At 42.0% G+C, this 22,730-nt stretch overlaps 1 protein-coding gene across 1 annotated transcript in view; it reads right to left on the bottom strand.

The window, feature by feature from the left end:
- Nucleotides 1–22,730, bottom strand: part of Cep112 (centrosomal protein 112) — a 385,003-nt gene that overhangs the window by 83,978 nt on the left and 278,295 nt on the right. Inside the window, exons 23-24 of the mRNA XM_036195322.1 lie at nucleotides 16,057–16,119; nucleotides 8,988–9,137 (exon numbers count right to left, since the gene is read on the bottom strand). Of these exons, the coding sequence (XP_036051215.1) occupies nucleotides 8,988–9,137; nucleotides 16,057–16,119 (213 nt within the window). The remainder of the gene's footprint in view (nucleotides 1–8,987; nucleotides 9,138–16,056; nucleotides 16,120–22,730) is intronic.

Genomic DNA, 22,730 nt, shown 5'->3' with positions numbered 1-22,730 from the left:
TTAGGAGTTGTCCTGAGGACTGATTTATGAGAGATAAGGGTAGAGAAGAATTCCTTTAAGAGGGTTTCCAGGACTCTCACCTGAGTAACTAGGTGGATGATGGTGATTTGATCCCAACATCCAGTACTAAAAGAAGAGTAGCTTGGGCTTGGGAAGAGCAAGAGAAGAAGAATTTAGTCTCATAGGAGATCTCCTTTGAGCCAGTCATGGACTATCTGAGTGGAAGTGTTCAATGGTGGCTAGAACTGTGGGCCCAAACAGGGTATGGCAGCCTATTACTTTAATCCTAGTACTTAGAAGGCTGAAGCAAAAGGCTACTTAAGAAGACTTTGGTCAAATAAATTAACAAAAAGTAAACAAACAAGTAGACAGAGGTTGTAGACTCAGGGTAGAAAAACCAAATTGAAAATTCATTTGTGTGGAAGTTGACATGAAGGGATGAGATTCTCAGGGACTGCAGGGATAAGAGGCCAACATGTGGTGTGCATAAACTATTACTAAGTGCTAAAGAAGGCAGAGGAGAGGGACACTAGAAGTGGAAATGAGGGATGAGTCAGTTAGATGACCAGGAAGGTGTTGCTATGGAAATACCGAAGTGCTTAGAGTCCAGTTATTGTACATTAAAACCACAGTACACAGATGTTCAGAGAACAGGAATATAATTTCTCTGCCCCAGTGCTGCAGACACAAATGAGCAGAGGTGGCAGAGATATTTCCACGCATCCTCTTATATCTCTAGAATCTACCATGAAGAGACATCCCAGGCAGCTACAAATCCAAAAAGATTGTACAGACATGTAGAGTGGGCCATATCCAGTTGAAAGACTAAGTCTAACCAACGGTGCACAAAATCTCCATCACTGACCCATAGACATGCTGCAAGAAAACCAAAGTTTGGTGTTAAACAGCTCTGGATTTGGGACGCTTTAACACTGCATCATTGTGGTAGCTGCTGACCAACACAAGTTATTTGTTAATGCTATAAAGAAATCAATCATGATTTTAAAATCAGATCACTGATAGTTTCCTTCCAATACTAAACAGAGTGAGTAAATAGGAGCAAAAACTAGATGCTGGGTTTTAGCTCAATGGGATAGCATGAACCTAGAATGGGTAAGGCCATGAGTTCAATCCCCACTGTAGGGAGCTGCCATTCTAAGATGGCGCCGACTTCCTGACAGCTTTGCTGTAAACAACTCCATATTTGGCTGTGCTGGGCTGCTCGCCTCGAGGCTTGCACATGCGCGTATATGGTAATTTAGCCTTATGTCCTCAGCCTATCCCGTGGCTCCCCATGCTTGCATTCTGGCGGGATCCAATCACAGATTGACCCGTTCGCTTGGTTCCCTATATAAGCAGCTGCCTTTTGGTTCTTGGGGCCCCTCACCTCCTGCTCTCCCTTAATCAAGAGGTGCTCCAATAAAGTGTGATCTGAGAAGAATCCTCAAATGGTGGTCGTTCTTCCTCGCTGGTCGAGGAGCTGGCCGCACCCCACCACACAACAAAACCACACAAACCCAAGTAGAAACCAGCAAAGACTTATTAACAGAAAGATAGAAGATAGTCATGTTGATAAAATACAAAACACCAACAAAAGCCTGTGCTCAGGGAAAAGATGATTCTGGAACACAATGGAGAGACTCACAGTGGTTCAATGTCAAGGCCTGCCACTGTCTCCAGCCCATCTTTCTGTTATGATTTTAAGCACTCTCACTAACATTACTGAATCTGGGGAGACTAAGAATGTGTAGGAGCCTCATCATTTTGCTCTTGGGATGGGAGGAAAGATGGATGAAGTAGGGGACCAGGTGAGGAACAGCTTTATCTGAGGGAATGACCTTTTCTGTATTTCATGGGTATCAAAAGCACAGGTAAGTAAGAGCTCAAGGAGATAGAGCAGCCCCTTTGCAGCTTGGTAACATGAACCCCTGAGAGATATTATTTAATTGAATCTCAAAGGAGAAAAGTCAGCTAGGCAGCACTGCATCCTTCCCTCTGCTTCCATTCTCCCTTCCCTTTCTCTCAGTCTGCAGAACAGGCAGTAAACAGCAGAGGCCATTTTTCTGTACCCAGAGAAGAGGGTTTTTAATGCTTCAAAGGTACCTGTGGTCAATTCTAACTCTTAGAGGTACCCTGGTTAATAGCCGTATAGACCCTGGTTCCATCTACCAAATGTACATGAGAAAGACTCATTAGGAATCCCTCATCAAAAGCCAGTTATTTATATGGAAGAACATTAGATCCTCACAGTTTTCCTCACAGCAACATTAAAGTCACATGAAACTGGGCAGTGGTGGCACACACCTTTTATCCCAGCACTCAGGAGGCAGAGGCAGGTGGATCATCAGCCTGGTCTACAGAGAGAGTTCCAGGACATCTAGGGCTACTTAGAAAAACCCAAAACATTTCAAAAAAATCCAAACCCAAACCAAAATCATGACCCAAACCAACCAAACACCTGACCCTCACCCCCAATCCTCCAAACATCACAAGAGTAATAGGTACACACTGGGAGAAAAGGCGAGTGAGAACACAGTGCTTATGTCACATGTCTCAAGCAGTACAAAGCTTGACCAGTAGATAGTCTTAATCACAAAAAGCTCTGAGTAGAGAGGACCATTGAGAACCACCTGGCCAACTAAGCACCAACTCAAGATGGAGATGCTGAGGAAAAGGCACAGTGTATGACTGCATCCATACAACTCGAGGATTAAACTAACAGGTGCTGCTAACCAGGACTCAACACCAGAAACCTGAACAGCATGACCCTAGCAACACTACCCAAGGGAGGACGGAAAGTAAGGGTTAGGAGAGGGAAGGATGACTATGCAAATGCACTCATTTCTCAGCCTCAGATCACTCTTCTGTCCCACAGTTCAAGACTCCCTTCTGCATTACTCCCAACTTTCTAATTTGTGGAATTAAAACTACATGTTCTCCTAAACAAACGAAAATACTGAACATAGAATTCACTCTATGAGTCTAGTTGTATTCCCCCACCCCACTCTATGTGTAATAGGATATCTGAAATGATGTCCACATTGGTTCTAGGCTGGTTATTTCTGGTTAGTAACTTTTGGGATGACCTGAAAAATTTTAATCTTTTAAAATAAATTCTGAAGAATGTCATGAGCATATGTTATTTTATTTTATTTTTTTTTTTTACAAAACTACAGAATATATTTACTCTAAAAAATAAAAGTAAAAAGGAAAGGTGTATTGTGACATTATCAATATAGACTTCAGACTGTGGGGACAGAAGACTTTTTACTATTAGTCAAGGAATGGCTGCTGGGACCTGAACAACTTGGCACTGACCTGCCTTGTGATGGGGAGTAAAAGGAGACAGACACACATACTGAAGAGCTGGGGTTGGCTGGGCTGTGTACTTTGATGGAGGCATGTCAGCAGCTGGGAAGCAGAGTTTATCACACAGCTGATCCAGCAGGTGGCTTTATTATACAGCTCAAGGAGGAGGCAGGTTAGCTGGTGTTGGGAGGGGGGTCTCTGTAGGGAAACAGTCTTAGGCTGCAGTCATCTGGGAGGAGGAAGCAGTGGTGGGTGCTATCTGTCTACACTACCAACATCTGCACTGGGACCAGGGGAAGCCCTTGTCATCCCGTTGTCTGAGGTATTGGAGTCTGCGACATGGTAGTGCTCATGTAAAAAATGCACACTCATCCAAAACTTCATTCACAGTCATAGATGACTGTGATGGATTTACCTTGTCATATAATCTCTGCCATCCTCTGTGGTGGTATTGTGTTCCCCTAATAAACTTATCTGGGGTCAGAGACAGAACAGCCACAATATTAAACATAGAGGATAGGCAGTGGTAGCACATGCCTTTAATCCTAGCATTCCAGAGGCAGAAATCCATCTGTTCAAGGATACAGCCAAGCATGGTGACTCACGTCTTTAATCCCAGGGAATGATGATAGAAAACAGAAAGGTATATAAGGCATGAGGACCAGAAACTAGAAGCTTTTGGCTGGTTAAGTTTTTAGGCTTTGAGCAGCACAGTTCAGCTGAGATTCATTTGGATGATGACACAGAGGCTTCCAGTCTGAGGAAACAGGATCAGCTGAGGAATTGGCAAGTAGCTGTGGCTTGTTCTGCTTCTCTGATCTTCCAGCATTCACCCTAATACCTGACTCAGGTTTGATTTTATGAATAAGAACTGTTAAGATTCGTGCTACAATCATCATTGGGAAAGAGGGTCTGTTTCTTTGGACTTGGTTCTGGTGACCTGTCTTGGCCAGCAGAATGTGGTGGAAGTGATTCTGCATCTTCCTAGTGCAGGCTCTTCCTCACATCTCTGAAGGCCCCTCCACTTCTCTTTGTTAAGGATGCTCTGTGACTATCTCAGACATTCCAGCCTCAGTTAAGCTTTCTCCTAAATGAAATCCAGTGGTGCACTGGATGCAAAAGAGCCTCTCAGCTGCCCCTGTCCAACTCTTGAGTCTAAGAACTACAAGAATATAATAAAGTTGCTCTAAGTCATCAAGTTGAGGTGCATTTGGGTGTTCATCTGAGATAATCCTTTCTTTTAAAATATTACACTCATCCATTTATTTTTGGAAGGCATGTACCATGGTGCATGTGTAGAAGCAAGGCTGTCCATTTGGCATGAGACTTCCACAGTGAGTTTTGGAGGGTGGAATCAGGTTGCCAGGCTTGGTGTGAGTGCCTTTATCCATTGACCCCTCTCTCAGCCCCAGGGATAATCCCTTCTATAAGCTTTAATGACTTTAAATGTAGAAATGAGATAAAGCAACAAGTATTTAGTTGCTTTTAAATTGTTATGCTATAATTTAAATACATCAAGAAAATCCACAGGCTGGAGAGATGGCTCAGGGTTTAAGAGTACTTGTTTTTCCAGAGGACCCAGGTTTGATTCCCAGCACCCACCTATACACACTCCTGTAATTCTAGTCCTAGGGGATCTGATGCCCTCCCTCTTCTGGCCTATGTGGATACCAGACAGTCATGCACTGCACAGATACATGTACATGCAAAACACCCACACACATAAAATAAAGTAAAAATAAATTCACTACAAATCCACTTTTCAGAGATATGTAGAAGTCAAACTCTGATATGTAATTGCATTCTTCTTTTGATAGACATTTTTATTTACTTTCTTGTGAATGTCTTCAATATGCATACCCAACCTTCTCTGACAGGGTTTCAGTTGACTTCCTATGGTGAGAGATGGGGTGGAGACAGAGAATGCTGATGTCACAGGTGCCTGGTACAGAACAGAAACTCAATACCGTGGCCAAGCATTTCAGGACTAAAGCAAAGTATGACACTTTAATCACTTTATTGGGGGTGAATTCTAGAATTGGGTCAAAGGCTAAGCAGGCCTCCTAAGCCATTTACTAGTGATGGACACCGCCAAATTATCATCAAAGTATTTTACCATGCTACAGTGTGTACACAGGTGCCCTCAGTGGATTCTGTAGAATGTTTTCTCCTTACAGGTTCTCTACAGCATGACTTTAGTACCCACAGAAACCCACAGTTAGCTCAGAGGGTACATCACTGGGTTCTGCTCATCTCTAATCTCAGTCCTCAGTTTGAGAGAGCTCAGTGAATCCAGCTGAAAAGTGGTGGTGGTGGGGGTTGGGGAAGCAGGTTTCACAATTAGCATCCTTGCTGTTTGGACACCATTGTGGACAATTTCTTCGGACAGATGTATTTGGTTCCAGAAAATTGAGCTTCATGGTGACTCTGCCTCTCTCTAATTATCTACACATGTCCCCGAATCTGCATCTGGATGTGTAGAAACCTCAGTGCCATTAAAATGTAAAATTCTTAGATTTGTTCCATCATTCAGGCAGACAGAAGATTAGAGCAAGGCTTTCCACCTGAACATTTGGTTATTTCATTTATGTTCAGAGATGCCCTGTTTAGACCCGGAGGGAGGCCTAACAGTGAGTAGCTTAGGCTCTTAAGGAAGACAGACTGGGGCTTGACCTTTGTGCACCAGTTATCAGGTAGTCTGGGGTTGGACTGGTGTCCAATCTCAGCATTGTCTCCCCACTGCTATGCTCAGGAAGTCCTTTTCTCAAAAAGATTCCCTGAACTGCTGGGGAAACTGAGGTGGGGGCAAGTGAGGAGGCAGAGAAGAAGGCTGGAAAGCTGCAAGGGCTCTCGAGCTGCTAGAGGGCTGGAGATGAGCTGGGGAAGCCCATGAGAGCTGCCACAAGCGATCAGGTGACAGAGTCTGCCTCCACATACCCAGCAAGCTCCAATGAAATAAATAGAAAGGAATTCTTCCAACTTTTGCTCCAAAACCCCATTCAGAAGCAGGGACTTGTGATGAATAGCAAGATGGTGAACCGGAAGAAAAGCCTCCAGAAGTGAGGGCAATGAAGAGCACCGCCATGCACCAGGCTCCTACTGCTGTCACAGGTGCCTGCCTGCCTGAGAGCCGGAAGCTAAATGACAGAGAGAAAAACGCTCCTGGAAATGTCTATGACAAGAGAGCTAAGTGCTGGGCATGGAGCTGGGGTTGAGGTCAGTGGGAAATTAAAGGGCCATTTCCTTTTCCAAAGAACGCAGGACTATCTTTGGGTGTACCTTTCCTTTTGTATTTTTAAAGCATTGAGCAGGACATGAATAGATGAACTGGAGGTAATTTGGGTTTTATGTACAGATTTCAAGACATTTGCTAATTTAGTAGTTTCATGTGATGAGTTTTCAAAAAGTTACAGATGGTCAAAGCTAAGGGGTGTAATGGAACATAATATAAATTAAGATATTTGTTAGAGAACTAAGAACAAAGCGCCTGTTGAGTGACTATTACTTATTATTCCTACTAGTGTGTGTGTGTGTGTGTGTGTGTGTGTGTGTGTGTGTGTGTGTGATATAGCCAGAAGAAAAAGCCAAGGAAATGAATAACAAATCAATGATTTTAGCAACTTTGATTAAAAAAAAAAAAAGCTGTTCACTTTACACATTAACAGAACCCAAACTGAATTGTATTTCAACTATTACAACATTTCCATTTCTCTTTAATTAATAAGCTTCCCCCACCCCCCTGACATGATTTTGCTATAAAGCTCAGTTTGGCCTTGAACTCATGATCCCCCTTCTTCTGAAAAGTGCCGAGATTACAGTTGTGTGCCACTATACTTGGCTTTTTAACTGTATTATAACTTTAATTTGTTATTATCAGGAAAAATAGGGTCCATACTTTTTAAAAAACTATTCTTATGTGCATTGGTATTTGCCTGCATGTATGTCTGTGTGATGGTGTCGAATCCCTTGGAACTGGAGTTACAAATGGTTATGAGCCACCATGTGGTTGCTGGGAATTGAATCCAGGTTCTCTGGAAGAGCAACTAGTGCTCTTAACCCCTGAGCCATCATGCTAGCTCCAGTGCATATGTTTTATGCATATGCTATGTACATATCAACTCTCATCATTTAAATTCACTGCTTTGGGGTGGGTCTGAAGTTATGATTAAAGGACTTTTCCCTTTTATCATGCAAATTGTTTAAAACTATAAGAATAAATATTTTAAAATAGGTAATTGTGCTAATTACAACTCTTTCAAGGTAATTTTAATCCTTTAAAAACAATGCTAAGAGTGACTGTTGCTAGGTGTAACCTAACTCATGTCCTCCCCTGCTTATATAATGGGATCCATTTGTTTATTTGAAAATTAGAAATTAATGACCATTTGGTTATTTGGACATAAGTGAAGGAGATATCCATTTAAAATGAAACTTTTATGTAACTGAAACCATTTACACCAACCCCATAGCTCAGCTCAGGCCACGGAAACAGTTAACGGGCCAATAGCACCTGTAGATGAAAAGTGTGCATGTGTAAGGTAAAAGGGCTTGAAGGATAGTGTCGAAGAGCCAGAACACGAAAAAGAAACAGATTGTTTTTGTTTGTTTGTTTGTTTCATAATCTATGGAGGGCAAAAAACTCACAAATAGAAATAAATAGGCAACACGCCATTAACCAAATCCCAAGTCCTCACCTGTAAAGTGAGGAGGTTGGTTGTGCTGGTCTCAAAAAGTTTTTTTTTTTTTTTTTTTTTTAAATCTCTTAAAGCATTTTATTTTATTCAATACCATCTAGGCTTAAAAGGTATATGCACACACACACACACACACACACACACACACACACACACACACACTCCAAACTTATTTTTCTTTGCTCTGTATGATTACTCCGCATGTTTTAAGTATTGTTACAGCAAAATCACTGAAAAATCACCTTTTGCTAGGCATTCTTCAGAATGATTTGTTCTCCTTTCAACCGTATTTACAAAGGTTTCCTGCTGCTGTTCCTCACAGATGAGACACAGCATGATGCAGACACTTACAGTAACATCCACTGCTATGAAGCCAAGGCAAAGGCTGCTTTGAGATCTAACTGCCCCTCACCTAGAGGATCAGGTCCAGGGAGTTTTCTGTTGCTGTTAAGGTGTGAACGGTTCTCTGAAGCCATTTAGAACAACCAAAGTTCTCCCAGCAACAACCAACCTGTGCTGTCACCGCCCATCAGATGGTTGGCACTGCAGGCCTGCGACACACCCAATTGCTCCTTATGTGAATACATAATGAAAGGATGTGGACAAAGAGCAGAATGTAAATTGGAAGCTGACTTCTGAATGTGCTAGGCAGCAGTACTGGACTGAAACACATTCTAATTTCAAGAGACAATTCCAAAGTAGTTCTCAAGAGAAAGGACGAGGTATTTTTCAAATATTTGTTCATTATGAATGGGTAGGGGTTGCCAAAAATGACTTTTTATGCTGCTGGCATGCGATCTCTTGGAGGGAAGTCAGCCTGAGTCACTGGATACATCAAAGGTAGAGAGTCCAGTGAATGGAATTACTGCAGGCTGTGTGAGCAAGCCAGATACCTGTGTTCATCTGCCCACTGCTGCGATTTCAGCCTCCTTTTAATTACATTAAAGCAGCTGGTACCACTGGTGACTGCAGTCTTTGGATTACCTTGATTGCTTGGTCATTATCTCTAATCAGCTGCTGCTTCTCATGTTCAAACTTTCGTATGACATCCTGGAGCCGCCCTTCTGCGGCAAGCTGCTGCCGACCGCTCTCCTCTTTCAGAGAGGAGATGGTTGTCTGAAGTTCTGCTATGATCTAAAATGAAAACAGCATGCTGTAACTTCAAATTCTCCAGTGAGAGGCAACTATTTTATATGTATTTATGCTTAACAAAAGAATGAATTTGGCAAAACTCTATTCCACAAACTGAACATTTTCAATTAACATATCACTCAGGATAATGCACAAAATTCCACACAATAAAAACTACAATAAAACTGTGAATGGTGAACAACTGCTGAACCAAATATATTTGGAAGCTATTTCCACTCTAACATTCCACAATATTCACTCATCAGAAGAAAGAACATCTGTGATCTCAAAAAAATGAAAAGCATCAGGCGGTATTTTACTGAGAAATAAATTTGTAAAGAGTGAGGAAGACTGGTCTGACTTTAGTAAAACTTTCTAATACTACATCACCACCACTGCCACCACCCATCACCACTCACCATCACCTACCACCACCATTACCACCAGCACCACTACCACACACCCCAACCACCCACCCCTACCTCTCCAACTACTCACTCCCACCCCTACCTCCCCACCTTCACCAACCCACTCCCACCACTACCACTACCAGCACCAGCACCCACCACCACTGCTACCAGCACCAGCACTGCCACCCCACCACTCACCAGCACCACCAACTACCACTATCACCACTTATCACCACCAGCACCAGCACTCACCACCACCACCACACCACCAGCACCAGCACCACCATCACCCACCAACACTCACCAGCACCAGCACCACCCTTATTCTTCATGGTCATGTTCACTCTTTATGATCACCTAATTCCACATAGTAAGTTTTGGGTATTAACTAATGTTATGTACTGTGTTGAGATACGAAGTTTTTATATTATTTGCTACTGTGAGATAAGTATGATTATTATGTCCCTCTTTAAAATGAGGAAACAGACACAAAGAGGTCAAACATTTGACATTGCTGAAGATGATTTCCTGAGGTGGGTATTGTGTCCCCTGAAATATTGTGTGTTCCCCGAAATAAACATATCTGGGGTCAGAGAACAGACAGCCACTAGAACAAAGCCAAAAATGGTGGCTAGAAAATGGGAAGAGTAAGCCATAACAGAAGTTGGGTGGTGGTGGTGGTGCACGCCTTTAATCCCAGCACTTGGGAGGCAGAGCTAGCCGGATCTCTGAGTTCAAGGCCACTTTAGAAACAGCTAAGCATGGTGACCCACGCCTTTAACCCCAGAAACCCAACCTTTAATTCCAGGGAGTGGGGGCAGAAAGAGAAAGGTATATAAGGCGTGAGGACCAGGAACTAAAGGAGAAAAAGCATGTAGTTAGTTAAGCATTTGGTTGGTTAAGTGTTCAGGCTTTGGAGCAACACAGTTCAGCTGAGATGCATGTGAAGGAGGACTCAGAAGCTTCCAGCCTGAGGAAACAGGATCACCTGAGAAACTAGCAAGGTGAGATAGCCGTGGCTTGTTCTGTGTCTCTGATCTTCCAGCAATCACCCAAATAACTGTCTTCGGGTTTGATTTTAACAAGTACCTTTAAGATTCATACTACAATTTCCAGCTACGGAGATGGGCAAGGATTGAAGCCCACAGTCAGCTTCATGTTCTAAGGAGCCAACTTCATTTTGTTTTTAAACAAAATTTTGGTATGGAAGAGAAGTTCATGCTTCCAAAAAGGCCTCTCCTTCCTGAGAGCACACACTCATGAAAATTTATTCTGGCCCAGATGCACCCTTGCACAGGGACTCCTGGAGCTCTCTCCACACTCAGGAGTTAGCTCCCTCCAGGGCAGGGTTCCCGCCACCTTCTCAAATGAACATCTGATGAGGAACGCAATGGGCCCCGAGTGCGGCTCTTCCTTTGCTTTGGATGCAGCCATTTCCTCTCAATCTTAACAGCCAGCATTGTTTCTGAAAGCAGGAAATGGTTGTTTCTCTAATACAAGAAACAGTATCAGTGGTCACAATGCTGTAACAGTATCAGTACTCACCACACAGCTCTGTGAGTGGGATGTAGTGGGTGAGAAACACTGGGCTTAGCTGTCTTTCCCGATCTCAGTTTCCCACAGAACAGGAGCACAACATTAAAAAACAAAGCAATAGAAACTATATGGAGGGCCATAAAAGCCAAATGCTCTAGAAATATTAGTTGTCACAATGGACATAAACAGAGCACTGTTATGATAAACAGGGAGTGTTCACCCTTAGTGTGCAAATTCGCTGTTCGAAGTTTAAAATTTAGTCAAATGTTAAGATTATTTTGAGATGAAGAAATTCATAAAAACAGTATGAGAATATTAAATCAACCCTCTGCTGTGAGTGGAGGAATTCACTTACTGAGAATAGAATACTGTCCATCTATTTTAAGAATTTTGATTAAATGTTGCTTCCATGCAACAAATGTTACATCCATTCAATTACATTTCATAGAGCTTTTATCCATAAGTAGTAAAGGTTAAATTATTTAAAAAAAATTTTTTTTAAGGTTAAATTCTTATAGTAAATGTCAAGAACTGAAGCACAGAAGAACCAGCTTTTAGTTTCAGGGCCAGAGGGGCTAGGGATAAGAAAGCCAGATTTCCTCAACCTACCATGACCTTGAAGATTGATATTTAATAGGAATCTGGGGCCAAACAGTAAACACAGCTTAATATTTCAGTGTCTCAAGCTGAGTAAGCCACAACTTCATAGAAGTGGGGAGGTTAACTCTAGTGTGTGTTTAGTTCTCTGCAATTTTATCACATGTGTAGATTTGGGTATCTACCATAGTTCATGGAATCTACTTTTAAAGTACAAGATATTTATTTTCCTTTTAAAAATACTAGAACTGAGTAAATCAGTATTGAGTAGAAACAGGAGGATCAGGAGTTCAAGGTCAGTTTCATCTACAGGGTGAGTTTGAGATTAATTTGGACTACATGAGACCTTGCCTCAAAAAAAAAAAGTAAGATTGAGATTAGTATAGCTAAGATTGAAGACAAAAATATTTAAAGGTATTTTCAATGATTTTAAGGGCTCAAGATCAGGATTTTCTTCATTTTAAAAAGATTCCTGACAATGTATACAAAAAGGAATGAGTGTTAAGTTTTGAAAGGAACTAGAAATGATGTTGCTTTTATATTCTTTAGGGGAGAGATAATGAGACTTCTGTGGGGGAAAATGAGATTATATTTGGAAAACAATTTTTAAAACTTATAAAGGGAATGTCAAAACATTTGAGGTGAAACACTATGGCTAGACAAGTAGGTTGGTTAGTAGGTAGGATAACATTGTGTTACCTAAAAAAAAAAAAATTAATATTCCAAATATTCCAGATGAAGAAGGAATCAGAATACCAGGCTAGCAAACATGGTTAGGAACACAGCATGGGTCTTTTCATCTATTCACTGGTCTTTGCAGTACAAGAAAACAAACTTTTCACCTTAGCTCAGTGCATATAACACTAGCACTCAATAAGTATTTAAGTAAATGAATCATAATGGTAAATTAAGTATTGAACTATCATGGTAAATAAATAATCACCACTGGGGAAAAATAAATTGATATAGTCTAGCTTTTCCAGAAGTATTAGTAAAAGTTTTTGAAAAAAAAAAAAAAGGAATCTGTTATATACAATCATAACTGGGAGCCTCCAGTTTGGATAGAATCATAATTAAAGAATATGAAGTAAAATGTCACTAAATGTTTACCCTGCATTTATTTACAGTAAGGAGTGGATTAGGCCTTTTTCATGTAGATATGGAAAATTAACACTCTGGCAAACAACAGAGGCTATTTTGGGAGGGTGTTGTAAGCAGTCTGATCCATGAAACAATAATGGTTACTAATGATTGCCAGGCAATGAAACTTTGCGTAGATACTAGGATCTTATTTCAAGCCTTTACAGAATTTAAAATAGAAGTTAAATTTCACCTTTTATTTCTATTGTTTTTCAGATTGTGGTACAGTTTGAGACTTTTCTCAAATTCTTCCTCTAAGTTCAATAGCCAACAAAAACCATACCTAGAAAGGACAGGAAGGCACTGGGGTTCCTTACAAAATACAGGAAGGCAGAGCCCATTGCTACCCTCAGTATGGCCCCTGGACACAGTGGGGGCATGTGGCATATTTTATGGGCATGAATCTGCACCATGAAGGGGAAGCTAGCCAGGGTACTGGCAATGATTGATTGGCAGTGGGTGGGTTCAACTGGCAGCTGGTCCTCTTTAGCTATGAATATTTTTGCAAAATGGTATTACCTTATTATGGAAAATGAAAAGTAGGGAATTGAACTGAGTTTAGAAACTATGTTAAAACTGAGACTGCAAGGTTAATATCTAATATTCAGACAAAAAGAACAAATACTTGACTGAGAGAAATAGCATGCCTGGAGATGATGCCTCCCTGGCTGTTATGGTGAAGACTGTGTAGGCTCATAAGGGGCACAATCTGGGTGTGCCCAGGGTTAAGTGCACATGGTCTACTAGGTCCAAAGCTTGATAAGATCTTAAAGATCAAGTAACTTCCTTCATAGGAAGAAAAGATCTCAAATATTTTCCTAATTTAAACTGCTGCTCTCTTGAGTGCTAATGGACCCATCACTCATCCAGTCACATTAGCACTGTTCTTAAGAGGAAAGTTTTTAAGTCCTGATAAACATAGTGAAGCAACTTGCTTCTGGCACTCTTACCAGCTTGATGAGATATGCATTAGAGATTCCAGCAAACTCGTTCTGGAAGCAGAAACAGCCTATGTTTCTTTTTCTTTTCTTTTTAAAAAATGTTCATTTAAAGTAATCTGTTTCTCCACCGTGACTGGCAGTGTAAACTGATGTTTTCAAAGGCCAGTTCATGGCTATAAACACTCACCACATCAGAGGTGGGTGCAGAGACTCTATCAGTATAAGGCTATCTTCACTTGACATCTATGTATTTTTCTGGCCTTGTGTTGCTCTTTGGTTTATAAAATGATTACAGTGCATGATAGTTATTGCTCGTTTCCCATGCCCTTCTCCTTAATGTCTTGAAGAAAAATAGTGAGCTTCTACATTTCCAAATTTGTGGAGAAATTTAATCAGTTCTTAAACACCTGAAAGCATAATATCTGATGAAAAAATTTCATCTTTCTTCTAGGTTTTTCCCTGGCTCCCTTCTTCCTTTTCCTGTTGCAATGTTCATACATCTGAGGTTGCTAACAGTTATTACATGTTTTAGTACACGCGAGGCACTGTGTGCTTTGGACACTGGTTTACTTACTACTTAAAACCGTCTTTAGAGGTAAGCACTGATCTCCCATTTGACTAATGAGGAAAGTGAATTCCAGAGGTGGCAGGCAAAGGCACTCAAGGTCACACAAGTAGTAGGACTGGTTGGTATTCCGATCCAGGTCTGTGGACTCCAAGATCTGGCTTTCTTACATTGCTAACTTTTAATTTGCTGTAATGTCACCTGATCAGGCTTCTTCCCACATTCCTGCAGGTAAACTAAGGCTTCTGTTTACAGTCTTGTTAGCTAAGCATTTTCATTAGCTAGCTCCCATCTCACTGTCTGTATCTTCCACTTCAATAAAGCACAAGAAGCATTATGCCAAGTTGCAATTTTTCATATTTCTGTTTAAACTTTAATTTGGGAGTGTTAAGATTTCTTTCAGCTGGTTGTAAGCATTGTTTTCAACAGATTAACAAGGACATCTCTCCCTGAAGGGCTGGAATAATGGCAACCGAGCAACAATCATCTCTCACATAAACACATATGACTATTCAATTAAACAAAGACTTCTGGCTGTCTTAATGGCATGAGAATTATATAACATGCCCATTTTAGAAATAATCACAGAATTGACATTTCCTGATAACTACATTGAAAGCTTTGCTGTATTAGGAAGGTAAAGCATTGGGCCAGGCTGGAATGTCAAAGGTCAGGATGGCCACTTTGAAGTCAGCGCCAGGCTGAGTCCTGGCTTAGTCACTTGCTAACTCCTATGATCTCATCTCTCTGATCTTAGATTTCTGCCCTCTACTGCTGAGCTCCATCCCCAGCCCTCAACTGGAAAAATGGAGCCAATGAGGAAGACTGAATGAAGTCACTAGGCTTGTGCCCAGAAATGTTGGCTATTGCCATTCGTTCTGTTGCTTCTATTATCAGGCAATTCATAAAATGGGACATGAACACATACCATTGTGTATAGGCAATGATACTAAAGCCAACTTAAAATCACTAGACATGAAAACTGTAAAACTAAATGGCTTAGTTATCCATCTACAAAGTGAAGGTAAACAATGCTTGCTTGTTCTAGCAGAACTTACAGAACTCCAGAGGTTTGGGACTCCCTAACTGAAGCCACTGGAAAACAGAACAACTCACAAAGCAGATGTTCTGCAAGCATGGCCCTTCTAGCAGAGGCGGCTTTAACTGTTAGCCTTCCCTGGAGAAAACCGCTGGAGTTAGCAACAAACAGTGGCAGTGCGGGGTTCTTTCCCACCCTCCTGAAGGGGCAACAGTCTGCTGATGAGCTAACCTCGAACTGTCTGTCATTTTGAATTAGTCAACTAGCCCATGGGTACAACGAGTTAGGATATTGAAAAGGAAAAAAAGCACAGATGTTATCAACCTGCTTACATCACAAATGTAGGTGTGTATCCCCTGCCTTGTGAAATGTCTTTCGGCCTGGGCTTGTTCAAGTGTGCCGGCTGGTTTTACAACATCTTACTCTGTGTGTGTGTGTGTGTGTGTGTGTGTGTGTGTGTGTGTGTGTGTTGGTTCAAATGGCTCAATATTTGCAATTGTTCCTGGTTTTAATAAGATGGAAATATTAAAAATGTATTTTATTTATCTACCCATCAAAATATGGTAGTAATACATGAAAAACTGACAAGAATTTGGATTTAACGCTGAAGTGCATAGGCTTTGCTCTGCCGGTCTCATTTCTGCTTTGGGTTTCAGATTTACTGTTTTGTTTTGTGTCTTTGGCCCATGCTCACCTGGGAAGATTTGGCAAGCTTCAGAGTGTATTCCTTCTCGATCTGCTTCAGCCTGCTGTTGGCCTGCAAAACACACGGACACGAACACACACACACAGTGACCTGTGAGCTTGGTATCTCTTCCACATGCCTATCACCAGGCAGCTGGGATGCCTGCCAGCTGCACCGCCCTTCTGGGCAGCCAGAAAACCACAGGGTTTGTCTTTGATCTGACGCCAACTATTCATCACTGAAGAAGCAAGCAAAGAGAGAGAGAGAGAGAGAGAGAGAGAGAGAGAGAGAGAGAGAGAGAGATATCTCCTGCCAATTATTAGACAAACACAAGACTTCTGTGGATAGAAAGAAAAAGGGGAAAGGAGAGACAGAAATAGACATAGCAGTGTGACGGCTAAAGGTAAAGGAGGGGAGAGTGAAGAAGCAGGACAGGAAAGGGAGACAAATGGGACCAGGAACTGGGGGAGGAGGGAAGGAGGGAGGTGGTAAATTGAACACTCTTTTCCCTTAGTTTAAAAAGAAAGATAGGTGCTCACAGACAAAGGCAGATGGGGAAAGTTCAGACCACTAAGAAGAGCTGAGCCCTACTTGGCTGAACACAAAGAGCAGTCTTTTGAAGCGACAAATATATCTAATCAAACAGTCTTCTTGCCTGGAACTAGGGTAGCTCTCCCAGAATGAGTCCACATTGCTTAGAACGTGATTATCCCCCTGCCACTCAGTTCGGAGTCCTCTAGATGTGACCCTCTTCTGCTCTTGGGGAGGGCTTGGGACCCTCACTTTCTCAGTGACATGCCCTCCACAGGGCCTCTTTCCTGTCAACCACACAGGCCCTCACTTCTCAGAACGGGTTTCAGCCAGCGCTCTTGTCGTGTGTCCATCCACCTGCCTCTCTCTGCCCTGTTACCTTTCCTCACCGTTTGCATTTCCATATCTCTGTCTTTTGATTTCTCCTAGAGTTTCTTCAGCTTTTCCTTTAAAATGTTCTATGGGATTTGAAACAATTGTTGGTATACATGGAATTTCTAAGGGTTCTTTCTCATTCTATAAAACAACATCATTATGAACTGCCATTTTACAAGTGAGGAAACAGAGGCACAGAGTTTCGATAACCTGCCCAGTACCATATAAATTAGAAAATGATGAAGCTGTGACTTAATATCTGCTCCAACACACACACACACACACACACACACACACACACACACACACACACGCACACACAGCAGTAGAACAGAGGGCTCCTGACTCCTCTGCAAGAGTGCAGAGTATTCACACACTCACAGGGCATTGCTGGATTCTCCTGAGGTTATCTAATGTCTGAAGATGTATCCATCTACCCATCTGTCAAGCACTTCCCAAGTGTCTCTCCATTTAAAGGGTTGTATATACACTAGTGAGTATTTGGGTTCCTGTCTTTCTCTTTAGAAACTTTCCTCATGACTGCTGATCTTTGGTGTATTTCTCTTAGAACCACCATAGCTTACTGGAAGCAGTTTGGATATGTACAGGCTTCTTGTTGGGTAGATGTCCCCATAAGGTATGAGACAAAAGTGTGGTCTCCCCTGAGTCCAGCTCTCACTAGACTTCCTTTCTGGACATGTGCACAGAGTGTATCCTCTAATGTACCATTTACACCCAAGATCTGGATGCCATGTCTTAGGAGGGCACCTGGACGTTGGGGACAAACAGAATACACAAACCGTCAATTTTCTCCTCAGTTGCACCTGTTGCCTTTCTCATTCTATCTCTTTCGAGAGTGCCGGGGTGAGGTGGGACTGGTCATGTGATGAGCCAGGCCATTCGTTAGGAGTCATGTTACTTCCTTATTCAAACTCGGAACCTTTTCCAGTAGTCACCTTATCCCTGCTCAGACCCCTGCAATTCTTCAAGTTTTCTCAGACTTGGACAGCACGACAGATTCTGCTGCTTTTAAAGGCATTCTCTAAGCTTTCTTTTCCTGAAGGCTCTTTGTACTTTTGATATGCTAAGACCATTTTTGGTCCCACTCTTTTTCAAATTCTAAAATTTTATTGACTGTTATATGCCCTGTTGTTTCCTTTCCTGACTTTTTGAAATTGTACAAAAATGCAGATGTCTGGGCTGCATTCCAAAGTTATGATTTCATTCCAGTTACCACCACCACCACCACAACAACAACCACACACACACACACACACACACACACACACACACACACACCACACACCAAGGTCTGTAGCTATTTTAACATCCAGCCCAAACTATAAGTCACAATCCATGTCCTTTTCTTTCTTTTTGTAGTGCTGGAATCAAACCCAGGAACTCTAATGGGTTATCTATGTCATGTCCCCTCTCCCAAGGTCCAAGGATCATTTAGGGGGAAGGTGCAGAAACACTGTAAAAGTTGGAAGAGGTGGATGACTATAGTAGTCACAACTAGGCAAGTGAACATATGCCCTTACAGTTTCTTGCCAGCATGCACAAGATCTGTACAAGATCAAGCCAGACAAAAATACCAGCATGGAGTGGAGAGGTACCAGGCAGTCCTACCCCTAGATGAAGAGCTCCTGGCAACTGATGGCTGAGAAAGGGAGAATCTGTTTTCTTTGGGGATGAGGCCCTTGAATGGTTATCTATGCTCCAGTAACAACCCTAAACCCATGCACATGTTGGTAGTGCCAAGAGAATACATGAAATCGGGAGGGATTAGTGGTAGGGAGACACAGAGGAAGCATTATAGGGAAGAAAATGAATGGTAGAGTTGATTACAATACATTATATCCATGTATGAAATTCTCAATCAATGAAAAAAGTTTTACATTAAAAACAAACCAACCCACAAAACAACCCCAGGGCTTTGTGCATCTTGTACCCTAGGCTGTATCACCAATCTTTTATTTCTTACACATTGATAGAACTTCCTCAGGGAGTGGAGATAAATAGGTAAGTCTTTTCTACTATGTTTAAGGTCAGCAAATGATTTCTTTATTTGGATATCCTAATGGAATGAGGAAGCAATCCAGGTCAGTCACAGAACTAAGTCTGAAGTCTCCTTGTGAGATCCTAGAAAGCTGGTCTGACCCTAACAAAGAACTTCGTGAGAAGTGTTTGTTCAACGAACAGATAGGTATATAGTGCCCAGCCCTTTCCTGTGTAATCTCTTGAGGAGACCTTACTTTTGAAGCAATCCTTTCAAAAACCACGTGTTTCTTGGACTCAAATTCAAAACAAGTCTTTATAGTTTATTTCACAAATCTCTACATCTGGAATTTCATCGAGTACACAGTCTGAGTTTGTTTCTTGGAGTGTAGCAAGGGCATGTGACTATTGCTGTTAGTTTATAGAAGGTTGTCAGTCTCTGTCCCAGCTCTGTGACGAATGCAGCAATTCTCCATTACAGAATTAGGGCCACTTTGAACCTCTTGAGGTCTATTGGTTTTAGTTCACATTCTGCTAATGTTACTTATCACAAAATGCTTGATGAAGTATTTGTTGCTTTTAAAATAAACACTTACAGAGCTCTTACCATGTGCCAGGCACTGTTCTAAGTGCTTTAAAAATATTTACTCACTAGAGAACCTAAAAATTAATTGCAGTGTCATAAAGACTAATTTCCTTTTCAGAGATGCTGGTCAGCACAGGAAAGGCTGTCTTGGCTACAGTTCCTCTGCAGGACCTGTGGCTAGCTGGCCCCAACAAACCGGACAAGCTCCTTTACTGATAAATATTCAACTCATCCATCAAGTCTAGGGCTATAGAATTGCACAAAACACACAAGAATCTCTCTTTACCTCCGTGCAGCTTCTGCCTGAGAATGAAAAATATAATTTTGAAAAGTAATGCTTTAGATGGCATGATTGTCAATGAGAAAGATAAAGTGGGGGGAAAGAGGGGGGATGATGAAAGGTAGAGGGAGGTTTGTAACAAAAAAACCCACAAGTTCTTGAAGTCTTCCTAGATAGGGTCTTTGAATAAACACCTGCAGGAGATTAGGAAGCCATGGGCAACTCCAAGTGCAAGGGCCCTGAGTCAGAGGGAGCACAGAATAAAAAGGCCAGTGCAGGGCCCTAGTAACCAAATCAGTAAGCAATGATGGAGCTAAGCTTTGGGGCAGAAAAGGGATAGAGTCCATAAGGCACTGCGTGTGACCATAAGGAATTTGTTTTTTAATATGAACAACATAGGAAGTAACTGAAGTGTTTTTTGCATAAGAGAAAATGTGATTTAAGTAGTAATATGATGACTTGAGATTTCATTGGGGGCAAGAATCAAACAAAGAAGCCACTTAGACTGCAGGTGCAAATAATACAGGTTGGCAAAGGGATGATGAGACACAGGCAGGCTTGGGAAAGACCTGAAAGAAGAACCTATTGGATCTATTACTTGCTATAAAGAGATGGGGCAAGAGTGACTTCAGGGCTGGAGAAACGGGTCAGTGGGGAAGACACTGACTGGATGTACAAGTGTGAGGACCTGAGTTCAGCCCATTAGACCCCATACAAACTGGTGTGAAAGCTAAAATTTGGGCACTCCTACACAAAAATAGAAAGGGGGTACAGGTGAAGACCTGGAAGACCATAGGCCAACTAGCTTCTTGTACACTGTGGCCAACAAGGAGAGACTGCCTCAAATGAGGTGAAGGGAAGGACTGACACCCAAAGTTGTCATCTGACCTCCACATGCACACCATGGGGTAAGCACACCACAGGGTAAGTGCACCATACTCATGTCATATGTATCAACATGCACAAAGTTAAAAAACAAAACAAAACCAAACCCTTTTTTGTCCTAAGTAACTCGAAAACGAGGTTATCATATGGTTGTGATATGGGAAAAGCCATGGATGGAAGAGGTTTGGGGAGGAAGAAAAAGTGAGAAGTTTTGGAAACATTAAGCTCAGAGATGTGTGTTAGAAATCTATGGTTGAGGGAGATTTTTTTTTTTTTTTTTGAGTTTTTGAGACTTGAGTTTGTGGGAGATGTGTAGGTTAAAAGTATAAAGCAAGAACTTCCCAATATGGACCTAGTGTGTAAAATAATGCTTCTCCATGAGCTTGCAAGACACTGAGTAGATACAAAGAAGGAAGAGGCCTAAGGTGTATTCAGCTCTGGGACTACAGACATTCAGAGGCTAGACTATGAGGAGAAAAGCAAACAGAAGAAAAGGCCAGGGAGATAAGCAACCAGGAGACCAGGGAATCTAGGTTTGGCTGTCAAATGCTGCAGGAGGCCATGTCTAGTGAGGACTGAGAAATGTTCACTTAGAACCAGCATCATGGTGGCCACTGCTGACTTGGAAAAAGAACATTCTGGTAAAGTACAAGGGACATAAGCAGTGTCAGGAGGGTTCAGGAAAAAGTAGAAGGGTGCTGGCATAGACTTTAAATACCTGGTTCAAAGTTTCATTTAAAAAAGAAAAGAAATGGGGGAGTGGGTACTACAGAGGAGGAAGGTAAGGAGAGTGCTGATTTATTTCCTTTAAGATGAGGGAAGTCACATGCCTATAGACGGACGGAGTAATCACTAGCATTAGAGAAGAAAATAGTACAGATGATGTTGCAGATTTTCTGGAGATGTATCTTTGAAGAAAGGGGATGTGTTATAGAGTGAACTGTGTTCCAGCAAATTATTTATATGCTGAAGCTCCAATTCTCCAAAGTGATTACATTTGGAGGTAGAGCCTTTAAAAAGGTGTTAAGGTGAACCAGGGCCATAGGTCAGGGTCATTACAAGGGGAGAAAAGATCGAATACCTGGCCTTATTCCCTCCCCTCTCCCTCCTCCCATCCTCCCCAGGATAAAGGGAAGGTAAAGATGCAGAGAACAGAAGCTGCACAAGCCAGAGAGGTTTCACCAGAAAGGATCCCTTGTGGTGGTATTGTGTTCCTCAAAATATTGTACACCCTAATAAACGTATCTGAGGTCAGAGACAGAACAGCCACAATATTAAACATGAGGATAGGCAGTGGTAGCACACGCCTTTTATCCCAGCACTCGGGAGGCCGAGCCAGGCAGATCTCTGTGAGTTCAAGGCCACATTGGAAACAACCAAGCATGGTGACTCTCGCCTTTAATCCCAGAAAGACAACCTTTAATTCCAGGGAGTGATGGCAGAAAACAGGAACAAGAGCTAGATAAGCATTTGGCTGGATAAGCTTTTAGGCTTTGGAGCAGCACAGTTCAGCTGAGACCTATTTGGATAAGGAAGGACACAGAAGCTTCCAGTCTGAGGAAACAGGATCAGCTGAGAAGTTGGCCAGGTGAGGTGGCTGTGGTTTGTTCTGTGTCTCTGATCTTCCAGCATTCACCCCAATAACTGGCCTCAGGTTTGATTTTATTAACAAGACTCGTTAAGCTTTCTGCTACAATCCCTGGACCCACCTTGGTCTTGGACTTCCAAACTCCAGAACTATGAGGTGGGATTATGACATCCAGCTTGTGGGAGCTTGTGATGACACCACAGAACAACTCAGACCCTTGGAGGAGACAGTCTTTGCTAGGAGTACAGGTAGATGACCCTCTGAACAGTGGTGACAGACCATGACTGCTTCTGCTTTCTCCATGAAATGGGAGCAAAGATGTACTGGCTGGCTATAAGAATGGGAGAGAAGACCATTGGGAGGTGTGAGGCATGAGAAAAGAAAGGCCTGAAGCAGCCAGTCGGACAAGAAAGGGAGCAAAGCACAAGTCTCAGGATTCT

This window comes from Onychomys torridus, chromosome 8 (assembly GCF_903995425.1).
Source record: "Onychomys torridus chromosome 8, mOncTor1.1, whole genome shotgun sequence".
Taxonomy (NCBI): domain Eukaryota; kingdom Metazoa; phylum Chordata; class Mammalia; order Rodentia; family Cricetidae; genus Onychomys; species Onychomys torridus.
Note: the sequence above shows the minus strand (reverse complement) of the source record. Positions and strands in the feature narration are given on the sequence as shown.